This window comes from Monodelphis domestica, chromosome 2 (assembly GCF_027887165.1).
Source record: "Monodelphis domestica isolate mMonDom1 chromosome 2, mMonDom1.pri, whole genome shotgun sequence".
In the NCBI taxonomy this organism is placed as follows: Eukaryota; Metazoa; Chordata; class Mammalia; order Didelphimorphia; family Didelphidae; genus Monodelphis; species Monodelphis domestica.
Window position 1 is genome coordinate 35599271 of NC_077228.1, and position 18184 is coordinate 35617454.

Consider the following 18184-nt stretch of genomic DNA (forward strand, 5'->3'; position numbering starts at 1 on the left):
GATGTCATCACTTAGATTTTTAAGATTGTAGACAACATGTTACTGATGAAAGCTTACTGTCCAGAAGCACCATCCTATGGTGCTGTAGGAAGCCAAATCTTTTCTGTCGAAGCTGAAACATTACTTTAAATCACCAGTGACCTTTTTAGGAGTACCCTCCATGGGGTTTTAAAATAAGCTAAGTCACCACAAGGTCAAATACTCTAGGGAACAGCATTATATTTGATTAAATTTTTATCACTCTTGCAGAACAAAATACCACTAGCCTGCAGGAACTTAATAATTAACATTGGCTAACATCTGCATATAAAGCATCAGCATCATTTTAATTTTTATATTTTATTTAAATCATCAGAGAATCTAAGTTTTAACACTAGATATTGGCACCAAAGAAAAAATATGTATATTACAAAAGTAAAAATCTGCAAAGATATTTCAGGCAAATTTTTTAGTCAGAAAATTCAGATTAGTAACACCATTGTTATAGGGATAAATATTATTAAAAATAGAATATAATACTGTTTTATTAACAAATGGAGTACTGTTGGCCACTAGTAGTTTAAAAATCTACTATTTCAACAAAAGGAAAATAATTTTTAAAAAATGTTTAAAATAAGCCATCTAAAATGCTTAATTCCAAATCATTACAAGTTCATTTGTTCCTTGAAATTCTTAATCTTTTATTTTAAATCCTTAATATTAAAAATATTCTTAAGTTGAATAAATTTTTATTATTATAACATTTATATCAATACCATTTCCTTTGTACTTTCAGCATTCAGCAGAGTATCCACAGCCATTAGAAGTAAACAGCTATTCTCTGTGGTGATGTTCTTCTCAATTGCTTTAAGAACTTTGTCTAAAAGATCAGGTGTGCTACTCATTGCTTGTGACTATGGGGAAAAACATACAAACATCCATATACAATGAAATGTACAGTGATATAGTTTTTCTCACAATTCATAAGCTACGATTAAGATTGAAAGTTTGGCCTAAGGGTAGAAGACTCAACTCTGGGGACCTGAAGTAATTCAGAAGTTAAATCATTCAATTTTTTTCCCCATCTATCTACAAAATCTCCAAAAAGTTATGAGACTCTCATTAACCCTACCTAATTAAACAGAACCCAGAAACGTATAGAAGGTCCTCTATTTTACATGGAAATTTTTTGTAATCTTAGAAATGTCTTTCTAGTGGTCTTCCAGGGAAACTAAATGGGTGAGTACACTGTGAAGGTTTGGTTCTAGTCAGTTAGTTTTGCTGAGAATATATTCCATTATCCATTGTCAACGTGGAAATTTAGAGATCCCCAGTTTATTTAGTAGGGAGGTAAAAATCCCAGGTTTTGACTTTGTCACAGTTGTTTTCCCCCTGAGGGAAGGTCCCACTTCGCCAGATAACAGACATCCACTTCAGGTGGGAGGCAGACCCCATCCGAAGTCAAGTAGCTCTTTTGTCTCCAGAAGTCTCTCCCAGTATATCACGCCCTCCTTTGGAGGATTGAACTCTGGACCTTCAACTTGCAAAACTGCCCGCTACCTACTGCGCCAAAGCTGAAGTGGATGTCTATTGTCTGGTGAAGTGGGACCTTCCCTCAGGGGGAAACCTCTCCTGTGACAAGGTCAAAACCTGGGGTTTCTACCTCCCAACTACATAAACTGGAGACTTTTAGATTTCCACGCTGACACAATGAAAAACCACCATCATCACCAAATTGTGTCCACGTGCTTCTCAGACACACTGGTTTCTGTGGTCCAGATGAACTTGAGGTTGAAAAGCTCAGTAAGGTACTTGAACACTGGGTCATATTGAGCACTCCAGAGAGCCTTTTTTCTACACCAGAAACTGCCCATCACTATAATGTAAGCAGTTCAAAAATCCAATACAACAAAGAATTATGAAACACTCACTACATTAAAGACCTAGTCCTGGGAACTGTGAAGTATAAAAAGATGAATATGGCCTGATTTCCACTGTATAAAACTTCAAATTATGATGGTTGTTGATCATATGAAATTAACTGAAATTATATTATTTTATTTGTATTTAAATAAATGTTCATTTAGAATGTCACATAATGCAAGCAGCAAAAAAAAAAAAGAGGCAAGTAAAAAAGAGCTTAAGTGCAGATAGTACCTGTAGGAGAAGAGCAAAGTTCTCACTCTGTATTATCTGGGAGAAGTTCTCCACAATAAATGCTATACATTCTTCTTGCAGCCTGCATGCCATAGTCAGCGCAGCTTCAGTCCATTTCACTCTGGGAAGGCTGATGATTAGTCGGTCACTTTCCATCAGAAGAAAAGCAGCATTTTTGTCATTCTGAGATTTTTTCAAAAAAGAGTTATCAGGAATCATCTTCTGAAATGACTTTTCTAGTGTCTGAAATGCTTCTGATTTCACAGTCAATAAGCAGGTCAAGCATGTGGTAAGGGCCTACTACATGCCAGCTACAGTGATAAATGCTAAATATACAAAGAAAAACAAAAAACAGTCCCAGGTCTCAAGAAGCTGAGAGTCCAATGAAGACAACCCACCAAGGGCTGTAGACAGAAAAACTGAAGTTGGTCAATAGAGGGAAGACATTAGCATGAAATGGGATTAGGACAGGCTCCCTATATAACAGGTGAGAGTTAAACTGGGACTTAAAGACAAGAAAGCCAGGAGGTGGAGATGAGGAGGGAAAGAATTCCAGGAATGTGAGAAATACAGAGAAAATGCCTCAAGTTAGGAGATGGAATGTCTGGTGTAAGGAACAGCAAGGAGAGAGATGTCCCAGGATCTCAGAATACATGAAAAGGAGTAAAATTCTATATAAATATAAGTAGTAGAAGAGTTTAAGAAGACTGTAAAGGTAGGAAAAGGCCAAGTTATGAGGGAGAAAAGAAGAAAGTCTGGGACAGGGCTTTGTGGGACTCATTCAGTGGGTAGGTCCTGAATGAAGATTCAGCAAAGGAGACAGTAGGAGAACCAGAAGAAAGCAGTGTCATGGAAACCTAGAGAGAAAAAAGATCAGGAAGAAGAAGGGGAATGATAGTGTTAAAGGCTGCAGAAAGGTCAAGAAGGATGAGGACTGAGAAAGGGCCCCTGGATTTGGTGAATTCAGAGATTACAGGTGTCAACATGGAAGCTAGAAGCCCCCAGTTTATTTAGTTTGGAGGCAGAAACCCCAGGCTTTGACCTTGTTACAGGAGAGTCTCTAAGATGGAAGGTCCTACTTCATGGGTCTCAGGCTAACAATAGACCTCCTAGTAGTTTGGGTGGAAATAGCTAATCCCATCAGAGGTTAAATATCTCTTTTTCCCCAATGGTTTCTCCCCCTTTCCGATAAAGTCCTTTACCAAGGTGGCTGGGTCTTTCCCTTTTGTGTCCATTGTAAAGCATCAGCCCCTCACTGTTATTCCTGTCTGGAACTCCTTTCTTACCATTGTAAAGTCAATCAATGGTCCCTCTCATCCTAAGCCCCCATGTTTCGCCTAGAAAGGTATTTAAGTTCCCCAACTTTAATGGCTCTTTGGAATTGTCATTCTCTTACGTTTGTCATTCCCAGGGGTCAGTGACCAGAGCAGCCAGAGTTCTAACCTTGGACTCTTGTGCAGTGTGGTGTGCAGCTCTGTTGTCGAGGCCTACTATTGCACTGAATCCCTTTTGCCCTTGATTAAAGAGTGATTTTGACTATTTAATAGTTCTGTGTTTTTTCCCAATCAACACTGGCTACTTGGCAGAGAGAACTTTCAGTTGAATGTTGAGGCCAGAAGCCAAGGAGAGAGTGAGAGGAAAGGAAGTGGAGACACTGATGGCTTTATCAAGGATTTAGCCACAAAATAGGGGAGAAATACAGACCAAAAGAAAGCAAAAATGCAGGGATTAAATGAAATTATTATTTCCCCAAAATAGCATCTATATAGATGATGAATTCCATCCTTCACCACATTTTCTACATCTTAAGTTTTGCTTGATTTTGGTAACTATCCTCCCTCCATTCTCACCCTCCACAACTTGTGGCTTCTACCTTAACATATTTACTAATATGTATATACACATATACATATGCCTATATATTTATGTATACTCACATGAACACTACAATCTACCACTGTATTGAAATCACTGAAAAAATATTAAACAATTCAAGGTAAAGCACAGGTCCACTCCTTTAGGTCACCTGCCATGTTGCCATTAAATCATTAACAATTATTCTTTGGGTCCAGTCATTTTATCAGGTTTGAAACAGATGAATGTATTATCATCTAACCCATACCTCACTATTGTCTCCACAAGAGTAGTGTGAGATACTTTATCAAAATCTACTGCATTCCACTTGTCAATGTCTATCTCATAAAAAATGTAAATGAGCTTTGCTTGGCAAGACCTACTCTTGATGAAACTCTTGCTGGCTCTTTGTAAACAACATTCCCTTTCCTGATGTTAATTAATCATGACTTAATGATTTGTTCCAGAATTTTCCAAAACAGTCATGTTTACTAACCCATAGCTTGCAAATTCTGCTCTCTTCTCTCTTTTTTTTTTAATACTTTAAGTCACCCCTGAATTGAGAGATGCAAATTAAAACAACTCTGAGGTACAACTTCACACCTGTCAGATCGGCCAGTATGACAAAAAAAGAAAATATATGCTGGAGGAGATATAGGAAAATTGGGACACTTATGCACTGTTGTGATCTGATCCAGCTATTCTGAAGAGCAATTTGGAATTATGCTCAAAGGGCTCTAAAACTGTGCATATCACTACTAGGTCTATATCTCAAAAGAGATTTAAAAAAAAAGGAAAAGGACCTATGTGTATAAAAATATTTACTGTAGATCTTTTTGTGGTTGCAAAGAACTGGAAATTGAGGTTGGAAGTGGCTAAAAAAGTTGTAGTATATGATTATAATGGAATATTTGCTATAAGAAATGACAAGCAGAACAATTTCAGAAAAACCTGGAAAGGCTTATATGAACTGATGAAAAGTGAACAGAACCAGAAGAACATTGTACACAGTAACAGCAATACTTTTTGATGAACTGTGAATGACCTAGTTTTTCTCAGCAATTCAGTGATGCAAGACAATCCCCGAGGCTCATGATGAAAAATGCCATCTGCTTTCATAGAAATAACTGATGGAATTTGAATGCAGGCTAAAAAATAATATATTTCACTTCCTTTCTTCTTTTTTTGGCTTGAGATCTCTTCTACAAAATGACTAATATGGAAAAATGTTTTACATGATTGCACATTTAAAATCCCTATCAGATTGTTTACCATCTCAGAGTGGGAAAGGTTGGGAAGGAATAAAGGAAAGGTGGGAGAAAATTTGGAACTAAAAAAGAATAGTTAAAAATTGTTTTTACATGTAATTGGGGAGAAATGAACTACTAAAAAGGAAAAATGGAATATTTACCTAATCTTGAGGTTCCCCTCCAGTTTTTTTTTATAATTTTTCAAATGTCACTGAAAATGATTCAGCAATCACTTCTACTGAACCTTTCAAAACCTGAAGATGTAGTTCCTCTGGGACAAGTATTCTGAATTCAACCAAGGGTACTCTTGGTTATCAATGCCTATTTTTTTTTTTTGTCATTTCCAGCTAAAAGGTCATTCTCCTTTGCAGAGAAAACAAACAAACAAACAAAAGCAGGAAGTAGTTCATCCTTCCCTATGTTTTCAGTCATTATCATTTTATTTTCCCAAGCCACCCTTCTGTGATAATTTTTTTCTATCAAAATAACTAAAAAAGAAACATAAAACTCCAAACTCCACTTTCTGCTGCCCTTAGGTTTCTGTGCCAACCTCAAGAATGCTGACAATTCTGAGCATTCTTGACTATTTCTACAAAATGATGTCATACTCTCATATATCTTCTCTTACCTGGGCTTGTTTCATATCCTCAATATTTCTTTTGGAAATCTAAGTTGGTTGGTTAATCTCCATAAGTAGCTTCAGACAAATCTCATTTTTCCTCCTCATTGGAATTATTTCCTTTTGTATCTTTAGAATTTCATTTCTTAGCATCTCCCAGGCCTTCTGGGCTAACTTCCCCTGAAGCTTATGAAATTTAACTTCCCCAAATCTAGGCCACATGTCAAACTACCCTCAGGAAGAAATCCCTTGAGAGATTAAAATGAAACTGACAGATTTATGAGTTAAGGTCAAAACAATAATAACAAAAAAACCTTTGCACTAAGGGGAGGGGGGACATTACATCTCACTACAAGGAAAAAAAAAACAAACCAAAACAATTTTCAATTAGTTTGATAGTTAATTTTACAAGCAAAAAAAGATTTAAGGAGAAATGGACCACAATGTGAGATAAATAAAAAAAGCTCTTCTTCTCTCCTCCCTCTCAAGTAAAAGGCTGAATTCAACTAGATCTTTCTCAGAGGAGCATATTTAACTAATTAAGCTAATGTAAAGGACTTCAGGATATTCTAATTGGAGCAGAAAAACACCCTCAACTAGATTTGATTTCTAGAGTAGCAAACCCTAGAACTGAACTCCTGAACCTCAGTAATAAGAAATCAATGAACAAACAAAAAAAGGCCTGAAACAAATATGAAGAATAACTCAAAATAGAAAAATATAATCAAAACCTCAAAGAAAAAAATCCAGCCTACTTAAAGGAATTAGAATTTTTTTTAAGAAATGCTGCAAGCTTTAAAAAGATATAAAATGAATAAGAGCTATGGGAAAAAGAATTGAAAAAAGCCTCAACAGTTCAGAGAGGAGCCTGTTAACATACTTATTAAAAATCAAAATAGACCAAGTAGAAATAAATGATTCCAGGAGTCAATTATTCTTTCAAAGTCAAAAGAATGAGAGAACAAAGGAAAATAAAAGATATATCACATAAAAAACAGAGCAAGAAGAGATCATTTAAAAATCACAGTACATAGGGCTGTGTATTAAAGAATTAAGATTTTCAGTATGGAGAAGGGGAAAGAGAGGAGACCTCCCTTCTCAAAGCAGGGTACAGGGGAGACAGCTGATGTTTAGGGTTGGCTCAGAGAGAGGAGAGGGGGTTTGAAGATTTCCCCCCTTCTGCCTTCCCTCCTTAGCTAAAGCTGCTCTCCCCAATTCGCTCTTGTCCCTCTTGTCCCCTCTCCACTACTCAAGACCAAAAGGTCTCCCCTTGATTCGTTCACTCACACTCAGTCTGGGGAACAGATAACTTTTAATGTCAACTCAATCAAGTAATACAAAAGGAACGAGCAGGGAAGAATGGGAAAGGAATGTGGGAAAAGGGGGTCCCTGTCTCTATCTAAAACCTTTCCCCTCCCTCCTTGAGTTTGGGGGTAACTCAGACCTTGGCAGCCTGAGCCCCCTGAGAGAAAGTCTGAGCAACAGGAGCTGAGGTAAAGTCTGCTCAGGTTTCTCTTCATAAAGTCCCTTTATCGGCCTCTCCCCACTGAGGGCCTCACTGCTCTCCCCTCCAGCCAGAGTCTTCTCCTCTTCCAGATTCCAAACTCCTCGACCCCTCCCCCATAGAGGTGATCAATTTCACACACTCTTCAGCCTGGCACTTTTCTTTAGTGTTCCCCTCTGTCATAGCTGCCAGGTGGCTCAGAGAACCAGGCTTGGAAATAGAAGGTCCTGGGTTTAAATCTGGCCCTAGACACTTCCTAGCTATGTGACCTTGGGCAAGTCACTTAATCCCAATTGCCTAGCTCTTACAGGACCTTTTGCCTTGAAATGGATACTTAGTCTTGATTCCAAGAAAGAAGGTAAGTGTTTAAACAAAAATCATAGCATTATCTGAAATTCATGGCAAAAAAAAATCTAGATGTCATATCTCAATAAATCATTAAATTATCCAGATATACTAGAACATAAGAAAAATGGGAGAATAAAAAGAATTCTCCATTCACCTCCTGAAAGAAACTCTCTGTATTGTATAGATGATGAAAACTCTCAAGAATATCACTGCCAAAATCTAGAGCTTCCAGACAAGAGAAAAAAAAATACTAAAAGCAATTAGAAATAATCTAAATATTGAGGAAATGATAAGGATTGTACAAGATTTAGCAGCTATAAATATAAAGTGTTGGTGAACCCAGAACAAGACCAATCAAAAGACAAAAGGCAAAAGACAATCAAAAAGGAAAAGGCAATCAAGAATAATTTACCCAGCAAAACTGAAAATAATCTGACAGAAAAAATGACTTCAAAGAAATAGAAGAAGAAAAAGAAATAGAAATAGAAGATACTACTGATTTTTTAAAAGGAACTGAAAAGGAACTTTTAAATACAAATACAGGTAACTACAAGGGAATACTCTGTTGGGAGACTACCACCTCCCTCCTGACACCTTATAGCCAGCCTCCTTGGATTGAGAAGATAGATGCTCTAGAATGCAGTGTATCCCCAGAGAAAAGGCTGTTTGGTGGGGAGGGAAGGTCTACCACTTCCTGATATCTTTTCATAATCAGCCTCCCTAGGTGAGACCTCAGACCACAGGTGCACTAGTGCCTTGAGCCTTCCATCTCTTGCTGGGCACAGTGTGCCCCCTGAAGAAAGACTGCTTAGGGTCAGGCCATCTTTCCCAAAGCTTCCATCATACATTTCCCAAAATGCCTTCTCTCTCTATCAAAACAAGGCATTTTCCACCTCTTGCTGCCAGCCAATCACCCAAATGGGATGTGACAAACCTTCTGTGCAGAGAAAGTCCCCTTCTTCTGACTTCAGGCTTCCCCTCTTCTGCTATTCCTGTTCTTTGAGGGTAGAAGGATAACCATTCTCATACTTGCTCTTGCCCTTCACACCACTCTCTTCCTCATTTTCATCCTCCTCAATGCTCCAACTCCAAACTTTCATCCTAACTCTACCCAGCCCTTCCACTGTGCCCTCCAAAATGCCTGTTCCATAGGCAACAGCCTTTCTTCATCTTAAATATATTCCTCTCCCAAGCTTTGCATCTATTAGCTCTGGCTAAAATCAAGCTCCCTCTTGGATGACATAGCCTCCCTGCCCACCTTTTCCAGTACACTCTGCACCTGCACTCCTCCTTGGCTCCCTGGTCTTAGATCACCACTGTCACTTTCAGATATCCCCCCCCCCACCCTCTTCCATCATACAGTAATCTCTCTTCCTTTGAAATTCATGCTATTCATATCTACCACCCAATCAAAACCCTGGTGGCTATTTGCAAACCTTCCCACTTCTTTCCTTTCTTCCTGAATGAGTTCCATACCTGGCTCAAAATTTTTCTCTCCTCCCCAATTCTTGCCCTTATGATAGACTTCAATATATATATTGATTCTCCCCCTCAAATACCCTAACTACTTAGGTCTCATCCCACCTCAGCTACATATAAAGATGGTCATACCCTTAATCCTGACATAATTCACAAATTATCACCTCCATGTTCAAGAATTCTAAAATCCCTGTATATGACCATAATCTATTGACTTTTTACCTCTCCTTCTATCCTCCTTACATAACTCCATTAAGGCACTGGCACCATGACCCCCAATCCCTTCAATTATCCCCTAAGCCATCTCCTCTGAACTAGTCATTCTTTCTTCTTCACTAGTTCAATCTCTGTCTACTGGCCAATTCTCTATTGACTTCATCAAATGAAACAATATACCAAAATTTGGGGGATTCAGCTAAAGTAGTCCTGATGGAAAAATTTAAATCTATAAATATTTTTATAAAAAAAAAAAGAGTAGATTGATGAGTTGGAAATGCAATGAAAAAATACTAGGAAACCAACAAATTAAAAAACCCCAACTGAACACCAAAATAGAAATTATGAAAATTAAAGAATTAGCAAAACAACAACAAAAAACAATGAATAAACTAGGAGCTTTTAAAAAATAGATTTGCTAATTTGATTTAAATAATAAAGGGGAAAACCAAACAATCAGTATTAAAAATGAAAAAGGAGAATTCATAACAATTGAAGAATGAAGGATATTATTAGACTATTTTGCCCAAATGTATTCTAATAAAACTAACAACTTAAATGAAATGAATGTATTTATATAAAAACACAAAATACCCAAATTAATTGGAAAACAACAGAAAATTCAAACAACCTAGTTTCAGAGGAAGAAGCTGAACAAATCATAAGTGAAATCTCAAAGGAAAAGAACTCCAGGACCAGATGAATTCACAGGTGATTTCTATCAAACACTTAAGGAATAATTAATTCCAATATTATATAAATTGTTTTGCAAAAACAGTGAGAAGGGGTCATGACAAATTCTTTCTGACATAGATGAAGTCTTGATACATAAACCAGAAAAATGAAAATAGTAAAAGATCAATATCGAAAGGAACATAGATGCAAAAGTGATAAAATAAAATATTAGCAAGGAGACTAAAATATCAACTCAACTATGTGTGTTTATGTTTTAAATGTGTTTTTTATAAGCAATATATCATTGGATTAAAAAAAAAATCCTTTCAGCTAACTACTTCAGGGAAGCTAGGTGGCAAAGTGGATAAAGTGTTGGCCTGAAGTCAGGAAGTTTATCTTCCCAAGTTGAAATCTGGCCTCAGACACTTCCCAGCTGTGTGACCCTGGGCAAGTCACTTAACCCCCATTGCCTAGCCCATACCACTCTTCTGCCTTGGAACCAATACACAGTATTGATTCCAAGATGGAATGTAAGGGTTTAATTTAAAAAAATCACTAAAGAACAAAAATAACTATAGAATCAGAAAAAATTGTAACAAAATTCATCTGGAAGAACAAAAGATCAAGAATATCAAGGAACTAATTGAAAATTTGAAGGATGGTGGCTTAGTAGTATCATATCTTAAATTGTACTATAGAGCAGTGACCATCAAAACAATCTGGTACTGGCTAGAGGCAGAAGGGTGGATTAGTGGAATAGACTAGGGGTAAATGACTTCAGCAATCTAGTGTTAGATAAACCCAATGATTCCAGCTTTGTGGATAAGAACCCACTATTTGACAAAAACTGTTGTGAAAATTGGAAAAGAATATGGAAAAAAATTAGGTTTAGATAAATATCTCACACCATTTACCAAGATAAGTTCAAAATGGGAATATGATTTAAATGTAAAGAGTAATATTATAAGTAAATCAGGTGAATGTGGAATAGTATACCTGTCAGATCTGTGGGGAGGAAATAGTTTAAGACCAAGCAAAAGATAGAGGATATTACAAGATGTAAAATGAAGATTTTTGATTATATTAAATTGAAAAGTTTTTGTACAAACAAAACGAACGCAACCAAAATTAGAAGGGAAGCAACAAACCGGGGGAAAATTTTTTTAAAACAAAATTCTCTGTCAAAGGTCTGATTTCTCAAATATACAAAGAATTAAGTCAAATTTATAAGGAATCAAATCATTCCCCAATTGACAAATGGTCAAGGGATATGAATAGGAAGTTTTCAGAGAAAGAAATAAAAACTATCAATAATTATATGAAAAAATGTTCTAAATCCCTCCTGATTAGAGAATGCAAATCAAAAACAACAAGTAAGTACCACCTTACACCTAACAGAGTAGCCAATATGGCAGTAAAGGAAAATAATAAATGTCAGAAGGAATGTGGCAAAATTGGAACATGAATGCATTGCTGGTAGACGTGTGAATTAATTCAACCATCTGGAAGGTTATTTGGAATTATGTCCAAAGGGCTCTAAAAGAATGCATGCCCTTTGATCCTGTGTGAATTTTAAAACTATTCCACCCTACTCAGACCATACTTTAGAAGATCTGATTTAGCTATCTCCTAATTAGCAACAATGGGGATACTTGGTTTAACAGAATCAAGTCTTGGGAACTCTACATTTCTCCACCCTACTTAGTTTAACAAGGTCAGGAATGTCTGCACCAAACTCAAGGATTAAGTATTTGAGAATATGGCCTTCAACAGACATGTGCAGAAACAGCAGACAGACCCTTGGGCTGTCCTAAGTCAAGCTAAGCTAACATTGTTACAGATGAGACGCAGGAAAGTAACATAAAACTGTCTATATAGGGCAAGTCACTTGCTCTCTTTGGTCTCTTTTCCTGGAGAGGCGTCTCTGGCTGGCAGCATGCTAAGCGTTCTGACATCTTGGTATGGTGGCAGCTATTTGTCTGGGTTTTGGTGGTGAATTGTCCCTTGAGTTAATTCAGGTTCAGGCATCTTGGCTGAGCCCTCTTGGAGTTTAGGCTGATTCCTTCCTCTTTCACACTCCAAACCCTTACTTTCTAGATCCCCTAATCTTCCTGCCTGATACAAGCCAGGTGGGAGAAAATCCTACACCCTTTCCTTCTCCCTTCTTAATTTCTTTCCACTATATTAATTAAATCACCATAAAATTTCAGACTGACTTGGGATATCCATGGCAACCAATAATTAATATAATTTAGGTCACAATGCTAAAATTATCCTTTAGACCAGCAATACCATTACTAAATTTGTATCCCAAAGAGATAAGAAAAAATGGAAGGATCTGTTTGTACAAAAACATTTATAGTTGTGCTTTTTGTGGTGGCAAAAATGAGGGAATGTCCCTTGATTGGGGAATGGCTAAACAAATTGTGGTCTATGATGGTGATAGAATACTATTGTAGGAATGATGAACTGCTTGATTTCTATAAGAACTGGAAATACCTGCACAAATTGATGTGGAGTGAAATGAGCAGAACCAGGAGAACATTGTACATGGTAACTGAAACATGGTGGGACAATCAAATGTAACAGAATTTGCTACTTGTTTATATGGGTAGATGATTTAGGGTTTAGGTGATAAGTGATAAATCATGTTTTCTTCTGAATTTTTACCCCCACATTTCTTTTTTTAGATGTGGATAACATTCTTTCTCATAAGTCCCTCAGAATTGTCCTGGATCATTAAACTGCTATTATTAGCAAAGTCTGTTACATTTCTTGGTATAGGGGGTGACATATTTACCTAAACCTAATTTTTGCCATACTCTTTTCCAATTTTTACAGCAGTTTTTGTCAAGTAGTGGGTTCTTATCCCCAAAGCTGGAATCTTTGGGTTTATCTAACACTAGGTTGCTGAAGTCATTTACCCCTAGTCTATTCCATTGATCTGCTCTTCTATATCAATCATCTAGTAGAAAAGATTATATAGAAGACATACAGAAACAAATATATTTAGTATTCTTGTCTTGGTCAACAAAGATTCTAGCCTCAGAGATAAGACTCAATTTGACAAAAACTGCTGGGAACATTGGACAGCTGTGTGGAAGAAAATAGGTTTAAACTAATATCTTGCACTGTATACAAAGATAATCTCCAAATGGATATGTTAATTAGATTTTTTAAAAAGGTCAAATAGTAAACAAGTTAGAGTAATGTTGAAAAAAATTACCTAGTAGGCCTATGGATAGAAGTTTATGTACAGACACTGAAAGGCTCACAGAAGACAAAATGGTTATTTAGGACTTTATGTGACTAATATGTTCTAAGACTCTTTCTGTAATTAAAATCATTCATAATAGTGAACCACATTATTTAATAAGTATTTCTTATATGGACATACCTAGGCATTTTTCTTACTGAGATTTTAAGAGCAACCAGCATCACTCCTCTTATGCTGTGGGGTCATTATTAATAACTAAATGGCATTAATGAAACAAAGTGAAGCACTCTGACCTGGACACAACCTGTTACATGTGAGAATGCTTGGTAAAGACTGATGCAGGAGCTAATGTTTGGCACTAAACAATGTAATAACTCACACTAATGCTTCTCAGAGTGAGAGTGAGTATAATTAGATGAATTGCTGCAAAAATTTTCAGTGCCTGTGAAAATGGTATGGATTTAGTGCATAATTAAATATTTTATTTTATGTATTTTATTTATATATTATTTTATATATATCTGAATTCATATATGTTGAGTTTGTGTTAAATAAAGTCCTACTGTAATTTTTAGTATGTAAATTAAAACTGTCTTGCTTAAGTTAATCTAATAAAACTGTCAAAAGGAACACAATAGAGAGAAAATACCTTTGTAGTAAGTTTCTCTGATAAAGGTGTTATTTCCAAGATATAAGGAATTGATTCAGATATGAAATAGGTAGTTCTCAAAAGACAAACTCAGACTATTTATAGTCACATGAAAGAAAATGTTCCAAATCACTAATTAGGGAAATGAAAATTAGAACAATTCTGAGATTCCAATCCATAACCAATAGAGTAACAAAGAGGACAAAAAAAGTAAAATTATAGATGTTGAAGACCTATGGGAAAACTGGCACATCAATGCATTGTTGGCGAATTTGTGAATGGAATAATTTTGTAAAGCAAATTGCTTTACACACTAAACAGTGTGCTCTTTTATCCAGCTACACCATTGCTAGGCCTCCATCTAAAAGAAACGAAAGAAAAAAATGGTCCCATGAGCAAAAATATTTATACCTGTTCTTCCATGGTAGGAAAAAACAACAACAGTGGAAAACAAGTGTATTCCCATCAACTGAGGAACCAAATATAAAATGCCTTGTTTGGTTTCCAAAGTCATTCAGAACCTAGCCCCTTCCTATCTCTCCAGTCCTTTCACACCTTAGGCTCTCCACCATTTTTCTCTTTAATTCAGTGTACTGGCCTCATTGCCATTCCTCAAAAAAGATATTCCACCCTCCCTCATCATCTCCATCTCATCAAGTCTCATATAAAGTCCCACTTTCTATAAGAAGGTACTGCTTCCCTCCTTAATCTTAGTGCTGTCCCTCTAAGACTATCCTCAAATCATCTTATACATATATATATATATATAAAATTTATTGTTTGCATGTTGTCTTCTCCGGAGAACTGTGATTTTCCTGAGAGTAAGGCTTTGTTTTTTTTTCTTTTCTTTGTTATCTTCAGTGCTTGGTACAATGCCTGCTATGAAGCAGTCATTTTCCATAAATGCGAGATGACTGGCTCAATGAAGTTGTGGCATGAATGTGATGGGATACTACTGTGCTTTAAGAAATGGGGAGGAGATGGGAAACTTGTGGATAAATTCTATTAACAGATTTTTTTTTTAAGTTTACAGTGAGCATTCAATACCACGTGTGTGTATATATAAAATTTTTTATTGACAATGAGGTTAATTTTTAAAATATTCTCTTCTCTAAAATATATGTACACTCTCTCTCTCTCTCTCTCTCTCTCTCTCTTTCCCTACTAGCTCTGATGACCAAAAGTTCTTTATTATGGAGAGAGGAGCAGAATAAAGCCTTTTATTGTACAAACTGATTTAAAACTTAAATTACACATGTCCCTGGGAGAGGTGACTCATTAATGAAATGTTTCTGAGAGAAGTTTCATAGAGAGGCCAGAGCAAGAGGATGATGAATTACTAAAGTCTGAATATAGTCAGAAATGGACAGGGACCTATACAAAGCTGAGCTAGTACTAGAGAACAGAAAAAATCCTGACTTTGGAATAGGAAGCTTTCAGTTCTGAATCTCATTTTTGCTACTTACTATGCTTATGACCTTGAGTAAATCTTTTTAAAATGGTGACTATAATATGAAGGGACTGATGGACATATAAAGCCCATCAAGTCAAAGACAGAAGGCCCCTATATGTGCTAAATAATCTGTGGTAAAATTTTTTTTGTGGTACCAAAAGACTGGGAAAAATTAGTTGTCCGTTGATTGGAAAATAGATGGACAGAAAATGAATATTAAGAAATATTTTTGTGTCACAACAGAATGACAAACATAAGGAATTCAGGGTAACCCAGCAAAATTTTATGGATTGATACAGAGTGAAGTGAGGAGAAATCAAGAAAACAGTATAAATAACGACTATAAACAAAAAGAAGACTGAAATGAAGACCAATAATGAGTAACTAAAATGATCAGCCTGGATTTTGGAGAAAAACCATGGAAGCACTTTTCCCTTATAGTATAAGTGTAGGACTTTAGGTGTGTAATGTTGCATGTAATCTCAAAAGTCAAATTGTGTCTTTTGGTTTTGCTTAACTCTTTATTATAAGGAGGAAGCTCATTTGGTGGTGGGTTGTTGATATACCTGGGAACAAGTGATAGAAAAATAATGGGCATGAATAAAACTTCTAAAAAAATTTTTGGTGAAGTAATTGAATTAGATGACCTTTCTATTTTAGAGTCAATAATTCAAACTTCCCCACAGTTTTGCTCAAGCAAATACTTATATATTCATGCATACAAAACCAAACTATGAAACTAAAACATCTGCCAGTTTTGAAGAACTCATTCTTTGGACAGTGACTAAAGAAAGATAATTTCTATAAAAAATGGAGACAGTACTCTTCCTTTCTCTTTAAACTGAAGCTTGGACAAGCTCCCTTAACTTCTATCTGCCTCAGTTTTCTTGTCTGTAAAATAAGGTGATAATATCTATACTGCCTACTCATATGAACTGATGCAGACAGAAATGAGCAGAACCAGAATAATGTACAATATCTAACATTAATACTATACAAATGAATAATTTTAAGAACTGTTATAAACTGATGAAGAATGAAATAAGCTGAAGGAAAACAAATTTATAAAATGACAATTGTAGGAAACAAAAAACATTGACCTCTGATATATCTATTCTAGAGAATTACTATGTATTCTGAATGAACTTATACTTTTTATTATTCTTTGTTGTCCCTGTATTGAACACCTAAAAGATGTTTATAAACTGATGCTTTTTTTAAAAGAAAAAAGAAAAATTACTCCAATTACAGATAAACTTTTTATATCATTAAGATTGGGGGCTGAGGGTAGGCATGAACTATCACCTGCAGAATGGCTTTCCTTGACACAGTATTTGACTTGTTCTTATGTGTTTACAAGTTCTTGTCAGAGGTTCATGATTTTTCACATATGAGATGGACTCCTTTGGCAGTCTTATGAAATCTATGGATACTTTTTCAGAATAATGTTTTTAAATGCAGGAAATAAAGCACATGGGATTATAAATAAAACCTATTACACAAAGATTTTTTTTAAATTCACAAAGCCCAGATTAAAAACCTGTGTCTTAGAGGTAAAAGAACAAGAGGGGTATTTCAGATCCTGACATGAGAAAATCTTAGACAATAGTCAAGGGATATGTAGGACTGAGGTAAAACACTCCTAGGGGAAGAGGAGGTGAATCCTCTTAAAGAGGTGGAGGTGATGACTTGTATATTATTAAGTAGACTATTAGGCTAAGGGTACTCTGAACATCTCAAAACAGAAATTATTTACATGTGAGTCAGTGATAAAGGTATCAGTATCCTCTGGGGAAAGACAGAACATTATATGAGGCAGCCTGGCCAGAGTCAATGGGGGGAGAGAAAAAATCTGGAGCCATTGACTGGAAAGTTATATTACTAAAGGGGGGAGGGAGAGAAGAGCCTTCCTGATGACACGTGAGTTCCATTTTACAGATGATGAGAGTCTTGTGTCATTTTGAAAAGTTAAAATTACTGTGCTAGAATAGAGTCCATTGGTTTAAGGAAAAAGTGGTGTCTTTATTTAGCAATGTTAAAATGTTGGTTAATTTAGGGAGTTAGAAATTATTTCAGACTTCTGACTGTGATGGAATAAAAGCTGACTTGTTCAATAAACAGTGGGAAAGGGAGGAATATGGGGGAAACCTGCATGAAATACAATTAAAGAAACCAGTTTTTAAAAAGAAAGAAACATTTAAATGGTTATGCTGTCTGAAGATGAGATTATCAATGGTAAATAGAGTTATTCTATGGACTATCACTAATAAGGAAATGAAATCTCACAAGAAATAGTATACTTTAATCTGATTGCTCTGTGGTAAGGTTTCTGGAAGTATCCATAATAGAAAACCAGATTGGTAGATATAAACCCAGAAAAGCTAATCCACATGAATAATTTGGATATTTGTGAAATATAATATTTATGAGGAATTTTTTTCAGAGGAGGGACAATTAACAACTATTAGGCTTTTTTCTCATTTATAGGTCTAAAAAATTATCATTTGTGAATAAGAATGAATGCTGGAAATGATCTGAACACCTGCAATCATCTTGTAATACTCTTCCATTATTCCATGTTGTGAATCTTAAAACTGCTCAGACTCTACCTTAGAGCATTTGGTTAAAGCTATTCCCTTACAAATGGAGGTACTTGATCAGGAATGTATTGGGAATTTTAACATTACTCCACCCATACTTAGGCATACCTTAGGGGAAGATAAAATTGTAAACTCCTTACTGAATAATGAAAAGTCCCCAACTCATACTTACAGTGAAGCAAAA

General features: G+C 35.9%; 1 protein-coding gene across 9 annotated transcripts in view; it reads right to left on the minus strand.

Annotated features, from left to right (window-relative positions):
• Positions 1-18184, minus strand: part of BTBD8 (BTB domain containing 8) — a 161762-nt gene that overhangs the window by 16986 nt on the left and 126592 nt on the right. For 8 of the 9 annotated variants that reach the window (XM_007480323.3, XM_056815354.1, XM_056815355.1 and 5 more), the window contains 2 exons: positions 2137-2319; positions 756-893 (listed from right to left, as the gene is read on the minus strand). In XM_007480323.3, coding sequence (XP_007480385.3) covers positions 756-893; positions 2137-2319 — 321 coding nt within the window. Of the gene's footprint in view, positions 1-755; positions 894-2136; positions 2320-18184 lie in introns of those variants that run through there. The other variant, XM_056815361.1, reaches the window with a different exon arrangement.